Here is a 14932-nt window from a genome sequence, read left to right as displayed (position 1 = left end):
GGATTTTATGGACACCAGACACACCGTGACTTTTGGAGATGATTTGGACAGCAGGACCTTCAAAGCCAATGCACTCACAGAATGTCTTTCCCACACCAGGAATTCCCATTGCCAGACTTTGGCTGGATGGAGGAAGAGAAGGCTGTGAGGAGGAGGAAGTTGTCCCGGGAACCCCAGGCAGGTGAGGAGGAAGTCAGTGCCCCTTTGCCCCTCTCTCCTGCTCCATCTCCCAGCCCAGCCTGGCCCCGGCTGCAGGACAACCCCGCTGCCGACGCCGTCCTGCCGGGGATGCACTGGGGGGATCTCCTTGCCCTTCCCTCTGGCACGGAGGCAAATCCCATCCTGTCCTTGTCCTTCCTCCCCCAGACAAGGAGCCCAGGGAGGACAAATCCCCTCAGCAGAACCTCGTGGAAGAGGCTGTTTTGAGCGGCTCCATGGCACAGGAATGCAACGGGGAGGAAAAGGCACGGAGATCCCGCCCGAGGAGGGGCTCCAAACCCATGCCAGGGCGCTCCGAGGAGGAAGGACCCACCCTGTGTCAGGAAGGCAGCCAGAGATGTGGCCAGAGCTCTGAGCTGGTGGTGCATGAGCAGCTTCACAATGGCAAGAAGCTGCACCAGTGCTCGGAATGTTGGAAGAGTTTCTGCACAAAGTCCAGGCTGCTCCAGCACCAGAAGATCCACACTGGGGAACGGCGCTACGAGTGTGGGAAATGCGGGAAGCGCTTCAGAGATACCTCTGGCCTGATGATCCACCAGAGAGTCCACACTGGGGAACGGCCCTATGAGTGTGGGGAGTGTGGGAAGAGCTTCACTCGGAGCTCTAAATTGATTGTCCACCAGAGGATCCACACTGGGGAACGGCCCTATGAGTGTGGGGAGTGTGGGAAGAGCTTCACTCGGAGCTCTAAATTGATTGTCCACCAGAGGATCCACACTGGGGAACGGCCCTATGAGTGTGGGGAGTGTGGGAAGAGCTTCAATACGAGCTCCAACCTGATTGTCCACCAGAGGATCCACACTGGGGAACGGCCCTATGAGTGTGGGGAATGTGGGAAGAGCTTCACTGAGAACTCCACTTTATACAAGCACAGGAGGATCCACACTGGGGAACGGCCCTATAAATGTGGAGAATGTGGGAAAGACTTCAGAAAGAGCTCCCACCTCAAACGCCACCAGATTTTGTGCACTGGGATATGACACCCTGTGTGTGTGGGGAGAGCGGGAACAGCTTCTGTGACAGCTCTGGCCTGATCATGCAGCAGACAGTGCACACTGGGGAATGCCCCTACACGTGCTCAGAATGTGGGAAGAGCTTCATCCAGCACTGCAAGCTGCTTGTCCACCGGCAGATGCACAGCGGAGAGAGGCCCTAACAGTGCCCTGCGTGCGGGAAGAGCTTTGTGCACTGCTCCAACTCCATCCCCCGTTGGAGGAGCCCATTGGATGATCCCCAGTGAGCCCTGTTGTGCAGAGCCTTGGGGATCCACGGTCCTGGTGATCCATGGTGGGAAGACAGCTGGCTGGTGGTCTCCACATCTTCCTGGCCCCCTGTGGGCACCTGGATGCAAAAGGAGCTCAAGGGGACGTGGCCATGGATGGTGACATGGACATGGCTGGAGACATGGGGGTGACATGGACACGGGTGGGGACATGGAGGGCCAAGACTGGGGGCATGGTGGGGATACGGGCATGGGTGGGGACATCAGGGCACACGGACATGGGCTGAACTTCCAGGGAATGTGGGGGATGATGGGTTTGAGTGAACTCAGGGCTCTTGGGAGGGCCGTGGGGTGCTGTGTCATGAAACTGAAATTCCAGATCATCCCAGCGTGTGCCAGGGATCCCAGAGGGGAATTCCCAAGGCTCCCAGGGTGCCGGTTCTGCCCTGCTGCCCAGGGCAGCTGTGCCCAAGGGGCAGGTGACAAGGTGCTGAAGCTGTGTAGGCTGACAAAGCAGACAGCAAAGGTTGGTTTGCTGGACATTTTCCAGCCCATTGCCAGCTCCAAGCAGAGGGAAGAAGAAAAGGAAAGTGAGTCCCTGACAGAATTCCAGAACCATTGCAGTGGGAAGGGCCCTTGGCCGTGGGCTGCAGTGCCAAGAGGGAGAGACGCCTCTACCCCAGTGAGGTGCAAATGAGACCACAGCACCAGCACCTATGGATTTATTTAAGATTTATTTTATTGAAGGTTCTAAACAATCTTGTAGTAGCTGGATTTCACTGTAATTTATTTACTTTAATTATAAAATTGTAATTGCTTGTAAATAGTTATGGTAAGTTTTTAACCGCTTTAACGTAGGATAAAATTTGTAAACGCTTTGAGCAGTGTAAAAGGGGAAGAGAGGCTTTCACAAGATGTAATTGGGCTTGGAAAAGATGAATTTTAAGATATGATTATTATTGCAATGTATATGTCCAAGATAGCATAAACGGAGAGCAGAAGAACATAAGAGGAGAAATAGCAAAACTCCTTAAAGTGGCATCAGAGGACCACCCTAGACCTGCGACGTGTTCAACTCTTGAAGTGTGCAAGGTTGCAGAAAATCTGAATTAAGATTGTTGTCAACGAGCTCAAACTAAATCTGCTAAATAATTAGAGGAAATAATACATCTGCAATGGTATAAAAGACTGCAGACTGAAGCAGTGGGTGTGTAGTGGCTTTGCCAGGCCCCTGTGTCTTTTGCTTTCTGTTTTATCTCTTATTATCCTTTGTTAAATCTCTTAATAATTTTCAGAGGAGTGTGCTATGTTTCTCACACTGAACAAGACATGTGAGGTGGAGAATTCAGAAAGAGGTGTCAGAGAGGAAAAGAAACAGGAAATTCCTCTGGCTCAAGTTTTGCAGCTGCCGGGCAGAGCCGCAGCGCCCAGTGCTCCCCACTTCCACCTGTTATAAATGACATTATTTTATAAAAATAACATTGGGTTCTGCATTTATGTATTAGCATGTGATTATTATCATATGTTTTAAATGTGGTGCAAATTATACCTATTTTTATTCCCTTGTTTATATAAGATATGTTATGATAATGATATATGATATATAACATAATGTAATATATAACATAACACAATGTAATGTAATATATATCATATCATCATATCCTATCGTATCATATAAATGCCAATTAACTGTGCCAATTGGAATATAATTTCATTTATTAAAAAAGTCAAATTACAGAATTTCGGTAAAACCAACAAGCGGAGTTACGGTGACGATAACCCGGGATCGTCAAAGGGTGAACGGAAAGCAGCCTCTGTCGCACTGCAGTCCCCCAGTGTTCACCAGTTGGCCCCGTCTGGGGTCCAGGTTTTATACACTTTATTTTGCCCCTGGCATAAGATTTCCCCACAGTTCTTTGTTTCCCTGGAATAGTTATTCGAATTTATCGGTGTCACTGGTCTGCTGAATGGGGTCTCCTATGGGAGGGAGAAGTGTCAATTTGGGTCCTCCCGTGAGTGAATGGGAGCCGAAATTTTGAATGGACAGATGTTCTCCTCCAGTGATCAGCGAGATGGTGGAGCTCTGATGACTCTGCTGCCTCTAGAGGAAGAACTGATTGCTTATTTTAATGTTCCTCCTTTCTGATGCCAATGACGGTGCCCCAGGTTCCCAACATTTCATTGTCTCCTCCTAAAAGGTGGTTTCTGGGTGTTGCCTGCCTCGGAATTTGTCAATTCCGTGGCTGGCTGGAACTAAGGTTACATTTCATGTGACATATTTACAGTTTGTGTTTATGATTTAACATACTATAATCCATAATATCCATTCCACCAGGCAGCAACTGACCGAACAAGGGGACACAGTCTCAAGCTACGTCAGGAAAGGTACAGGTTAGATATTAGGAAAAAATTTTTCACTGAAAGAATAATAAAGCACTGGAATTTTCTTCCCAGGGAGGTGGTGGTGTCACCATCTCTGGATGTGTTTAAAAAAAGACTGGACATGGCACTTAGTGCTATAGTCTAGTTGAGGAGTTAAGGCATAGGTTGGACTTGATGATCTTAGAGGTCTCTTCCAACCTCATTATTCTGTGATTCTGCGATAAGAACACGAATTAACACACCATATTGACCACAGGGAATATTATCCTGATTTTGTGACTTCAGAGAAAGTGGATTTGCAGGTATGGGAGTGATTTGCCAAAGCAGCTTCAGGCAGGATTGGGAGCTGAAATACTAAAATCCCCAAATTCTGCTGTCCTGGAGGCAACCTGGGCTCTGCCTGGGGGATCCCTGGATCCCTCCTGCACTGAACACACACCTGGATGTGCTTATTGCCTCTTATGGGTCATTGTCACACTAATTTTTCCAAGCTTTGCCTCTTCCTGCCCCCTGGCTTGGCTCAGGGAGGGGTCACAGGTGTGCAGACTCTGGTCAAACACCTTTCCCAGCTGCTGGCTCACCTGTCTCTGGTTTTCCCTGCAGATCTACCAGGGCACAGCACAGATCCAGTGAGTGATCATTGCCCGTGAGCACCTGGGCAGGTACAAGGCCTGAGGGATGTCCCAGCTCCAGGCCTGCTATTCCAGGGAAAGGGATTGTGCTGCATTTCTCCATCAGAAGAACATGGGAAAACCCCTTTTCCATCCAACTCCTGTTCTTGTGCCTGACCCAGCACAGGCTCTGGGACCCCATCCATGCCCTGAGCTCATCCCACTGACTGATCATCCCAAACATCCCTAAACCCCACAGGGATCTTAGCGCTCTTTCCAAATCTCCCTTTGGCTTTCAGCAGCAAAGGAGACAAAACCCTTCCCCAGCAAACCTGGATGAGCAAACCTGATGGTGAGATTTGGGCTGTTTCCATGTTTTTAATGGCACTAATCCACTTGCTTTGTTTATTCCTGGGGCTTGGGTGATGGCAACTGGATCAGCCTTAGGGAATTGAAAAACCCCTGACTTTTCCTCCTGTGGAAGGACCCAGCTGGCTGTGGCACTTAGGCTCCAGGGCCCCAGTTCCCAAGATCCACAGGAAACACTGTAGGTTTGGAGCCTTCCAACAGCCAGATCTCAAGAAAGACTAAAGTGAATCCTTATTTCTCATGCCTTGAGCCAGAATTCCTTGTTACGGGTCCGTGGTAATGACGGTGTGTGAGGGAGGCTACGTATGTGCTGGGAGGAAAGGAGAGGGATGGGGCAATGGGAATGGGAAGGAACTGATCCTGTGGAAAAGCGTGCAGGAAATGGGCTGGGTTTGGGCACGGCAGTGTGGGCTGAGCTGGGCCTTGCCCTGATAGGGGCCAGGGCTGAGATTTGTGCAGCACAGAGGATTTCCCTGGGAAAAGGCTGTCCTGGAGTCCCTGCCAGGGCCCAATAAATGCTGTCGGTGTTGATGGGCTGATCCCACACTCCTCACACGCTCTGCTGGGATCCACTGCCATGTGCCGGTCCCAGCATGGGACGGGCTTGTGGGTGGGACTGGGGTGGGCTGGGAATGGACATGGGAGGATGGAATGGGGGTGGAAGTGGATGAGGACTGTGCAGAGAAGCCACACTACCAAAAGCCAGTGTCCACCAAGGAAACAGGAGTCTTACAACTTGATTCTGTGAAAAATGTAGTATGTTAATTCATACTCTTATAGTTAATGAAATTTATTGAAAACTATAAAACTGTATATATATGTGTGTTTTATGAAAGTATAAGTTTCAGGACACCCTGTAACATCTTGTTAAACCAAATTATGAAAAGGCAGGCACCACCCCAGAAATTTACATTCAGAAATAGACAAATGGTTTACAGGAAAACCAGCAGCCTCCTCAATCACTGGGAGGAGACCCATCAAGATAAGGCGGCAGGGCCATGAACACCCCATCCGACACCCTCACCGAGCATCAAGCATCATCATCCATATCTCGACCATTCATCAGCCAGGAGGATCTATAGAAACTGGACATTTACATATGAACTGAGAGAAAGAACTCTTTTCAGCCTAGTCGGAGACACTGAATAGCTAGCTGGGACACAAAGGGAAATATGGAGAAATATTGCCAAGGGCAGAATAAAATGTATAAAAACTAAGCCCGGAACCGGGCAAATTTGTGAACCTAGGGGGAGACTGCAGATGGCCAGATTCTGTGTCTCAAGGTTCACCCTTGTCATTTTCCTGGGAAAAAGACTGTCGAGTATCTCCGCTGTTGGCGGGTTTACCAAAATTCTGTAATTCGATCTCTGTTAATAAACCAAATTATTATTTTAATTGGAATATTGGATTGGCATTTATAACACTCCCAACCTGTCCAGGCTTCTGGAACACCCCCAGCTCTCGCACTGCCCGTTTCTGCTCCCCCCATTCCCGGGTTTGCCTCCCAGCGCTGCTGGTACCGGGCGATCCCCACCTGTCTCTGGGCTGACAATGCAGCCCCTGAGCCGGGCAGAGCAAGCCCCACCACGGGGGGACCCTGCATGCCCCGCTCCCTGGGCAGCCGCGCCCAGCCCCGGGCACAGAGCTCCGCCAGCCCCCGCCGCCCCCTCCCCAGGGCCCCGGGGACCCCCGCAGCCGGGGCCGGGTCTGAGCGAGGCGGCCCCCGAGCCCGGCTGCGTGGCCAGGGGGGCACGGGGAGCCCGGGACCTCTGTGCCATCGCTTCCCCCGCTCTCCCTCAGCCTTTGCCCGGCCCAGCCCGGCCCCCCGAGCCCCAGCTGGCCCCGCACGGCCACGGCCGGGCCGCCCCGCTCCCCTGGGAGCCCGGCCACACGGACCCACCTGCGCCGGGGCCCACGGGCCACCGAGAGCTCCCCGGGCCGCCCGGGCCTGGGCCCCGAGCACAGAGCTCTGCCCGGGGGGCTCCCGGCCCAAGGCGGCGGCTCCGGGCCCGGGCGGCCGCTCCCGGCTCCCACAGCCCGCCCGGGGCCGCCCCGCCCGTGCCGGGGCTGCGCCAGCGCTCCCCGCACCCAAGGGGGTTCAAACTGCCGGGGGCATCTCACAAAAAAACATTGCCCGTATCCCCTCCCAAAACAATAAAATCCCAACCAGCCATCAACCCCCACAAAAAATAATCCACAAACAAATCCACAAACTAACCCCTTCCACCCTGCCCTCCTGCGCCTTCGCAGGGACCCCGACCCCGCGGGAATGCCCCCGGGCCGGGACAAAAAGCTGCTCCCCTGGAGGCACTTTGAACACCTGCCCGCGGCCCGGCCCTGGCACACGGCTCCCGGCAGCTGCCCCGCTGTCCCAGCCGGGCCTTTGCAGCAGGGAGGCTCTGCGGGACCCCCGGGCTGTGCCCCCTCCCAGGCCCTGCCCGCCCCGGGGCTGACCTTCAGCCCGGGCTCTCTCGCTGTCCCGGCTCCTGCAGAGTCCCCGCTCGCAGCTCCTTGGGCCCCTGGGCTCTCCTCTGGGGGTTGGGGAACAGCCGGCAATGAAACCTTGCTCTGTAAAGGAATCATTTTGGTGCTCTCTAGAGAGGCCAGAACTGAAACTTTGTTCCTTTTGCCTGGGTGCAGAGACCATCAGGGCATTTTCTGCACAGAGTTCCAGCCCCCAGCTTTTGTTGAAGGAGCTGCCTACCAATGTCACGCTGCCAGGAGCCTGTCCTTGCTGTCACCTGCTGTGGCTGGGCATGAACAGAGCTCCTGCACTTGCATTTCCAGCTGCTGCGCAACCAAAGCTGAGGGATCTGCAGCTGCCTGAATGCAAAAACTGCAATATGAGCCACTCTCAAGGGGGAAATCTCCCCCTGCTGTGCCAGCCCGTGGCAATGCTGCCATTCTCTGCTGTTGCTGCAGCACTCTTGGGTCTGGCTGAGCAGGAAAGGTGACCCTGAGCCAGGAGATTTCTTTGGCTGCAGCAAAGCCTTGGAATGCAAAGACCTTCCTGATGCTGTTCCCTGGGCCAGGATGGAATGAGCCACCAGAGCTGACCCTAAATTTCTTACAGAATTCACAGAATGACTGGGTAGGATGAGACCTTCAAGAGCATCAAATCCAACCCATGCCCCAAACACCTCAGCTTAACCTGGGTTAGTGCCCTGAGTGCCTCATCCAATCTTTTTTTAAACACATCCAGGGATGGTGACTCCACCACCTCCCCAGGCAGACCATTCCAATACTTTATCACTCTCTCTGTGAAAAACTTCTTCCTAATATCCATCCTGGATTTCCCTTGGGGCAGCTGAAGACTGTGTCCTTTTGTTGTGTCAGCTGCTGTCTGGAGAAAGAGACCAAACCCCACCTGACTACAGCTACCCTTCAGGGAATTGTAGAGAGCGATTAGGTCACCTCTGAGTCTCCTTTTCTCCAGGCGAAACAACCACAGCTCCCTCAGCCGTTCTTAACAGGGTTTTTGTTCCAAGCCCCTCACCAGCCTTGTTGCCCTCTCCTGGACGTGCTCAAGCGTCTCAATGTCCTTCCTAAATTGGGGGCCCAGAACTGGACACGGCACTCGAGGTGCGGCCTCACCAGTGCCGAGTACAGGAGAAGAAACACTGCCCTGCTCCTGCTGGCCACACCATTCCTGATCCAGGCCAGGAGCCATTGGCCTTCTTGCCCACCTGCCCACACTGCTGCCTCATGTCCAGCCTGCTGTCCAGCAGTGCCCCAGGTCCCCTTCCCTGGCTGCTGTCCAGCCACTCTCTTGCCAGCCTAGAGTGCTGCAGGAAGTTTTTGTGGCCAAAATGCAGGACTCAGCACTTGCACTTATTAAATTTCATCCTATTGGACTCTGCCCATCCATCCAGTCATTCCAGGTCTCTGCAGAGCCCTCCTGCTCTCCAATAGATGGACACACGGTCCAAGCTTAGTGTCAGCTGCAAATTTACTAATGAAAGACTCAATCCCCTCATCCATGTCGTCAATAAAAATATTGAACAGAACTGGCCCCAGCACAGACCCCAGGGGAACACCACTGGTGCCACCAGCTGGATGCAGAACCTTCACCAGCACTCTCTGGGCCCAGCCATGCAGGCAGTTCTTAACCCAGCACAGAGTGCTCCTGTCCAAGCTGTGGGCTGCCAGCTTTTCCAGGAGTGTGCCGTGGGAGACAGTGTCCAAGGCCTTGCTGAAATCCAGGTACACAACATCCACTGCCTTTCCCGCACCCACCCGGCGGGTCACCTGGTCATAAACGGAGACCAGGTTGGTCAAACACGACCTTCTGTTCTTAAACCCGTGCTGGCCGGGTCTGATAGCCTGGCCATCCTGTACGTGCTGTGTGATGACACTCAGTATAAGCTGCTGCAGTACCCTACTGGGTACTGAGTTCAGGCTGACTTGAGTTGTGGGATAAGGATTTACAATTCAAACTGTAAAGCAGGTATGTTTTATTTCCATCTGGGACACAAGGGGGATTTTCCACCATACCTGCGTACCTGTTTGAGACAGGTTTAAGGTTTAAATACACTCAGCTCCCACAAAACAAGCCCTCCCTGCCCGCCCATTCTCTGCCCACTCTCTGCGTCCTTGCACTTCCTATTATAATTAGCTTTCTCTGGTGCCACATCTCCTGGTGGTTGCAGGCTGGGGTCTTCTGATGAAGTAAGAGGTCTTCCTCAGTTGTTCACTGTTTGACCTCTTCCTCTGGGCAGGTGCAGTGAAGGTTTGGCTAACTCCCAGGTCACTTTGTCCTGGCCAAAACCATGAGCCTGGTTCTTTCTGATTTCTTAAGCCACAGGTTCTGCTTTATGGGGTTTTCACTATACCTAAGTCTTGCTTTACTGAGTTTTCACAATATACACAATATACATCTTATCTCTATGGCCTTTAGCTAGCAACTAAATCCTCATGTGTTCTGCTACAAGTTGTTTTTCTGCTTTTACAGGATTGCTAAATAAGCTGTATATTTCTGCTTCCCCTCCATCTTAATCTTAATGTGCTTAAGCACATTAAATGCTTCTAAAATTCTGAATTTTAGATATGTTTCCCATATCAAACTGGCCTATAATTACCAGGATCCTCCTTTCTACCCTTCTGGTGTAGGGGTCACACAACACATTGGCCAACCTCCAGTCCTCTGGAACCTCACCAGTGAGCCAGGACTGTTGGGAAATGATGGAGAGTGGCTTCACAAGCTCATCTGCCAGCTCCCTCAACACCCTGGGCTGGATCCCATCTGGGCCCATGGATTTTGAACATCCAAGTGGCTCAGCAGTTCTCTGACTGCCTCCTCCTGGATAACAGGGGCACCATTCTGCTCCCTGACACCATCTACCAGCCCAGGAGGGCAGCTGTCCTGAGGACAAGCCGTCTTCGCCTCATCTGCAGTTCCTAAGTTCCCTCCCACATCCAGTAGAGAACAAAGGTTGGTCCTACCCTTCCTTTTGCCATTAATTTATTTGTAAAAACATATTTTATTATCCTTTACAAAAGTTGTCAAAATGACTTCAAACTGAGCTTTGGCCTCCCTAATATTTTTTTTCCTACATGTTCCCTTAAATACTTCCTGAGAGACCTGACCCTCCTTCCAAAAATGATACATCCTCTTTTTATTCCTAAGTTCCTCTGAAATCTCCTTGCCCATCCAGGCTGGACATTTGCCTTGTCAGCTCATCTTTCAGCACACAGGGACAGTCTGTTCCTGTGCCCTCAAGATCTCTGCATTGAAGCACACCCACCTTTCCTGGACTCCTCTGTTTTTAAGGGTTCCTTCCCAAGGAACTCTCTGAATAAGTCTCCTAAAACGGCCAAAGTCTGCCCTCCAGAAGTCCAATGTAAAAATCTTTTTGATGTCCCTCCTGAATTCACCACATATTGAGAACTCTGTAATTTCATGATCCCTGTGCCCCAAGCAGCCTCCAAGCACCACATCTCCCACCAGCCTTTCTCTATTTGCAAACAACAGGTCGAACATAGTCCCTCCCCTGCTGGCCTCACTCACCCGCTGTCACAAAAAGTTCTCCTCCATCCACTCCAAAACCTTCCTGCACTGCCTCTTTGCTGCTGTATTGAGTTCCCAGCAGATGTCTGGTAGGTTAAAGTCACCTACGAGAACAAGGGCTGGTGATCCTGAAACATTCTCCAGCTTCTTAGAGAAGAAGTTGTCCACCTCTTCTTCCTGCTTGGGTGGACGATAACAGACTCCCAGTAGGTACCCCTGGGAGCCCGTCCTGTTTGCTTCGGGTAGAACAGGAACAATGAAAACCTTCCCAATGGCACAACTCCCCAGCCCACATGGGGAAAGGAAAGAAAAAGTTGTCAAGTTCTCAAAACCTTTCTCCTGCTTTGCTGCAAGACTCCTGCTTCACACATGTTGGGGAAAGTCAAGAGAAGCTGCATGGGTGGGCTATCTTGTGACAGATGGTGCAACTCGTTCTCCAGGAAAGGTTCTTGGAAAGAGCAGACAGGACTGTGGAGAAGATTCTGGGAAAACGGAAACAGCTTTTAGGAAATGAAATGAAAGTGGAAAGAAACAACCCAAGATATTTTCCTCTGTTTATTTCTCTGTCCCACTTTCCATCTTAAACTACTTCTCCATCTCATTAATTCTAAATGGGTCTCACCTCTGACATCCAAGACTTGGCAAGATTTAGACACTGTAAAATACCATGAGCTACATCCAGTTTGCCTTCCCGTTTTTCTTGGAAAGCAATGCCGGAGACACAAGTGCAGTGCTTGGGTCAGGTACAAATTCTGCATTCAGGGAATGTGCTGTGACAGTGTCTGACCCTCAGCAGGGACAATGCACAGCAACAGCCAAGGGGATTCCTCTGTCACTGTGCACGAGTCAAGACTGGGCCCTGACTGAAAACGGCGAAGTTCCCGTGTTTGGACAGGCTCAGGGGCTGCCCCGGGGAGTGCAGGGCTCGGTGCGAGGCAGAGGGGGCAACGGAAAAAACTGACAAGGGGACAAACGGCCCTGGAGCTTCAGTTGCAGCAGCAGCAGCGGCAGCAGCGGCAGCAGCGGCAGCAGCGGCAGCAGCGGCAGCAGCAGAGAAGAAAAAAGCGGCTTTGTTGACCAAGCCGTGCTTCCCTTCTCCCTCTCCCACAGTCCCGCAGCCTCTCCCTTTCCCAGTGTCCCCCTCCCAACCCAGTCTCCCTCTCCCCTGCCGGGCCGGGCCATGCCTCGGGCCCACCCCCGGCCCCGGGCGGGGCTGCCCCGTCCCTGCCCCCGGGCGTCCCGCCGCGGTCTCGCCTTCGCCCGGCTCTGGCAGTGCTGGAGATGGCGCTGCTGGGCGGGCATCAGTGCCTGGGGCTGGGGCAGCATTGCTGGCCTTTGGCTGCGCCTTTACCGAGCCCAGCCCAGGCCCCGGCCCCAGCCCCGGCACCGGCCCCGGCACCGGCCCCAGCCCCGGCCCCGGCCCCGGCCCCGGCCCCGGCCCCGGCCCCGGCCCCGGCCCCGGCCCCGGCCCCGGCCCCGGCCCCAGCTCGTCCCTGGGCCCGCAGAGGACACAGGCGGTGCGGCTGCTCCCGCCGCCTCCACTGCGGCTTCCCCAGCCCAAGCTCCTCCGCTTGGCAGCGCGGCCGCTGGCCCTGAGCCGCTGCTGTCCCGTTGCCAGGAGCAAATGCCTGGGGATGCCCAGCCCGGGCCGCTCGAGGGGCGCTCGGGGGCCGTTCCTGGCCCCGGGCCGAGCGCTGACAGCCGCGTCTCGCCGGCAGGGAAGGCGCAGCAGGCCCTCCAGGAGCAGTACCGCCTGGGTTCGCTGCTGGGCCACGGCGGCTTTGGCAGCGTCTGGGCGGCCACACGGCTCTCAGACCGTGCCCCGGTGAGCGGCAGGGCCGGTGGTGGGTGCACGAGGAAGGGGCGCAGGAGGAGGAGGAGGGCGAAGGAGAAGGAGGCTGGGGCTGGGCAGGGCAGGCAGTGAGCTCAGCCTGCTGCTCCCCTTGGCTTGCAGGTGGCCATCAAAAGGGTGCCACGGAACCGTGTCCGGCATTGGGGTGAGCTGGTGAGTGAGCGGGGCCAGCAGGAGAAGCTGGGCCATGCCGGGCAGGGAAGAGCTGAGGCCTGGCAGGGTGGAAGCCGCCAGGACGCCTGGAGGGAGAGCGGGCGTGGGACCAGCAAAGGGTGCAGAGCATCCCGGGCTGGCTGAGGGGTCCCTGACCCCTGGCACGGCCTCAGCCCCACTGACAACATTGTGCTCCTCCCACAGCCCAACGGCACCAGCGCACCACTGGAGATCGTGCTGCTGCACAAGGTCTCCACTGGCTTCCCTGGTGTCGTCCAGCTGCTGGAGTGGCTGGAGCTCCCCAAAGACATCATTATCATCATGGAGCGCCCGAAGCGTTCTCAGGACCTCCAGCACTTCATTCGGGCACGGCGGTTCCTGTGCGAGGAGGTGGCGCGGGAGCTGTTCCGCCAGGTGCTGGAGGCCGTGCGGCACTGCACCAGCTGCGGGGTCCTGCACCGCGACCTCAAGCCAGGGAACATCCTGCTTGACCTGGCCACCGGGCAGGCCAAATTGATCGATTTTGGCTGTGGCACCTACCTACAAGACACAGCCTATACTCACTTTGCAGGTGAGCCGTCGCAGGGGTGTGCTCCCCATTCCAGACATCTCCTGGCCCAACATCTCACAGCCCAGCCTGGGTGTGGCACTGGGGATTCTCCCTTTCCCTGCCACTCATGGCACTGAGTCTTCAGCCCAGCTGCTTTTGAACACAAGTGGGTGGGGGGACCAGCTTCCAGCCCTGCTGGCAGCCTTTGCCAGCCACTCTGCCTGGGACTGGGGCTGGGGCTGGGGCAGCCAGCCCAACAGAAGCACCCGTGGGTGGGGGTGGCTGAGAGGGGAGCCAGAACATGTGCACCAGCCAGTTTGGTGTGCAGGTGAGAAAGGGCTTGGACTGCTGTGATTGCCTGGTTTGCTTTGGGTTCATAATGTTTTTTGGGGCAATGCAGGCAGGGACGAGTAAGGCATGGTTTTTCCCCAGCACTGAGTGGGTTTTGCTTGTCATGGTTGGGCCTTGCCAGGGCTTCCACTGCCACCTTCCGACACCAGTTGCTTCTTTTCCAACCCTAAGTTTGTACACAAGTCCCAGGTGCTGGCCAGAGGGTAGCAGGTCACACCACGTGCCACTGGGGCAGCCCCTGCACGCCCAGGGATGCTGGGGCCAGGCTCTGGGAGCAGCAGCATCCCCCTGATGAACTCCATCTGTATTCCATAGGAACACCATCATACAGTCCCCCGGAATGGAACCAGTTTGGCTGGTACTATGGACAGCCAGCTACCGTCTGGTCCCTGGGCATCCTGCTGCACCAGATGGTGTGTGGGGAGCACCCTTTCAGGAGGGGCCACAAGATCAGCTGGGACCATCAGCTCTTGCTGCCACCACGGCTCTCTCAAGGTGAATCCTCATCTCTGGGCACGGGGGAAATGCCAGTGCTGGGAGACAGCAGTGGGCTGTGGCAGCTGCTGAGGAGGTGGCACGTGTCCTGCTGTCCTGCTTTCCTCCAAAACAGGGAATTCCTGGGAAAGTTTAGGCCCAGCTCTGAGCAAATGCAGCATGGCCTGAGAATGGGAACCGTGGGGCAGACAGGAGCCTTCTCCAACTGACCAGCGGTTTCTGGTTTCTCTCGCCAGAGTGCCAAGATGTCATCCGGCGGTGTTTATCCATGCTGCATGTGGACCGGCCTTCAGTAGAAGACCTGTTGTGTCATCCCTGGATGCAGGATAGTCATCTGCCATAGAAGAAGGGAGAGAGCCACAGAAACAGCGATGCAGGGCCCTGGTAAGTTCCAGCTCCACACATGCCTTGGCAATCAGAAGCAAAGGACCCAGACTTTTTTGTCCTGCCTGTGTCACTGCACAGGGGTCATCAGATGGGAACACACAGCCCCTGTGCTGGAGCTGAGCTGCTCTGCCCAGCACTGCTGGCTGCCATCCCAGCTGCTTTGGCTTGTCCTGGGTCACTGCCAGCTGGGGCCCTGGGCAGAACACTGACAGCCTGGTCTCACTCCCAGGGAAAGAGAAGCAGCCCCTGGAGAAGCTGTGCCAGGTGGGGCTGCTGCTGCTGGAGACAGCCAGGACAACATCAAGGATGAAAACCTCTTCCTCGACCAGGC

At 54.5% G+C, this 14932-nt stretch overlaps 2 protein-coding genes across 2 annotated transcripts in view; both read left to right on the top strand.

The window, feature by feature from the left end:
- The window catches only part of LOC134562090 (zinc finger protein 239-like), a 42351-nt gene extending 40709 nt beyond the window's left edge, over nt 1–1642 (top strand). Inside the window, exon 2 of the mRNA XM_063419548.1 lies at nt 100–1642. Within this exon, the coding sequence (XP_063275618.1) occupies nt 435–1199 (765 nt within the window). The 5' untranslated portion in view covers nt 100–434 and the 3' untranslated portion in view covers nt 1200–1642. The remainder of the gene's footprint in view (nt 1–99) is intronic.
- A 49-nt stretch (nt 1643–1691) lies between these two features.
- Nucleotides 1692–14510, top strand: LOC134562181 (serine/threonine-protein kinase pim-1-like). Its single transcript, XM_063419605.1, has 6 exons — nt 1692–1695; nt 12532–12638; nt 12768–12818; nt 13023–13389; nt 14035–14132; nt 14451–14510. The coding sequence occupies exons 1-6, from the start codon at nt 1692–1694 to the stop codon at nt 14508–14510; spliced, it is 687 nt and encodes a 228-aa protein (XP_063275675.1).
- The last annotated feature ends 422 nt before the right edge of the window (nt 14511–14932 follow it).

Source organism: Prinia subflava, chromosome 26 (genome assembly GCF_021018805.1).
Source record: "Prinia subflava isolate CZ2003 ecotype Zambia chromosome 26, Cam_Psub_1.2, whole genome shotgun sequence".
Taxonomy (NCBI): Eukaryota; Metazoa; Chordata; class Aves; order Passeriformes; family Cisticolidae; genus Prinia; species Prinia subflava.
The sequence above is the reverse complement of the archived record's forward strand: the minus strand, read 5'-3'. Positions and strand labels throughout refer to the sequence as shown.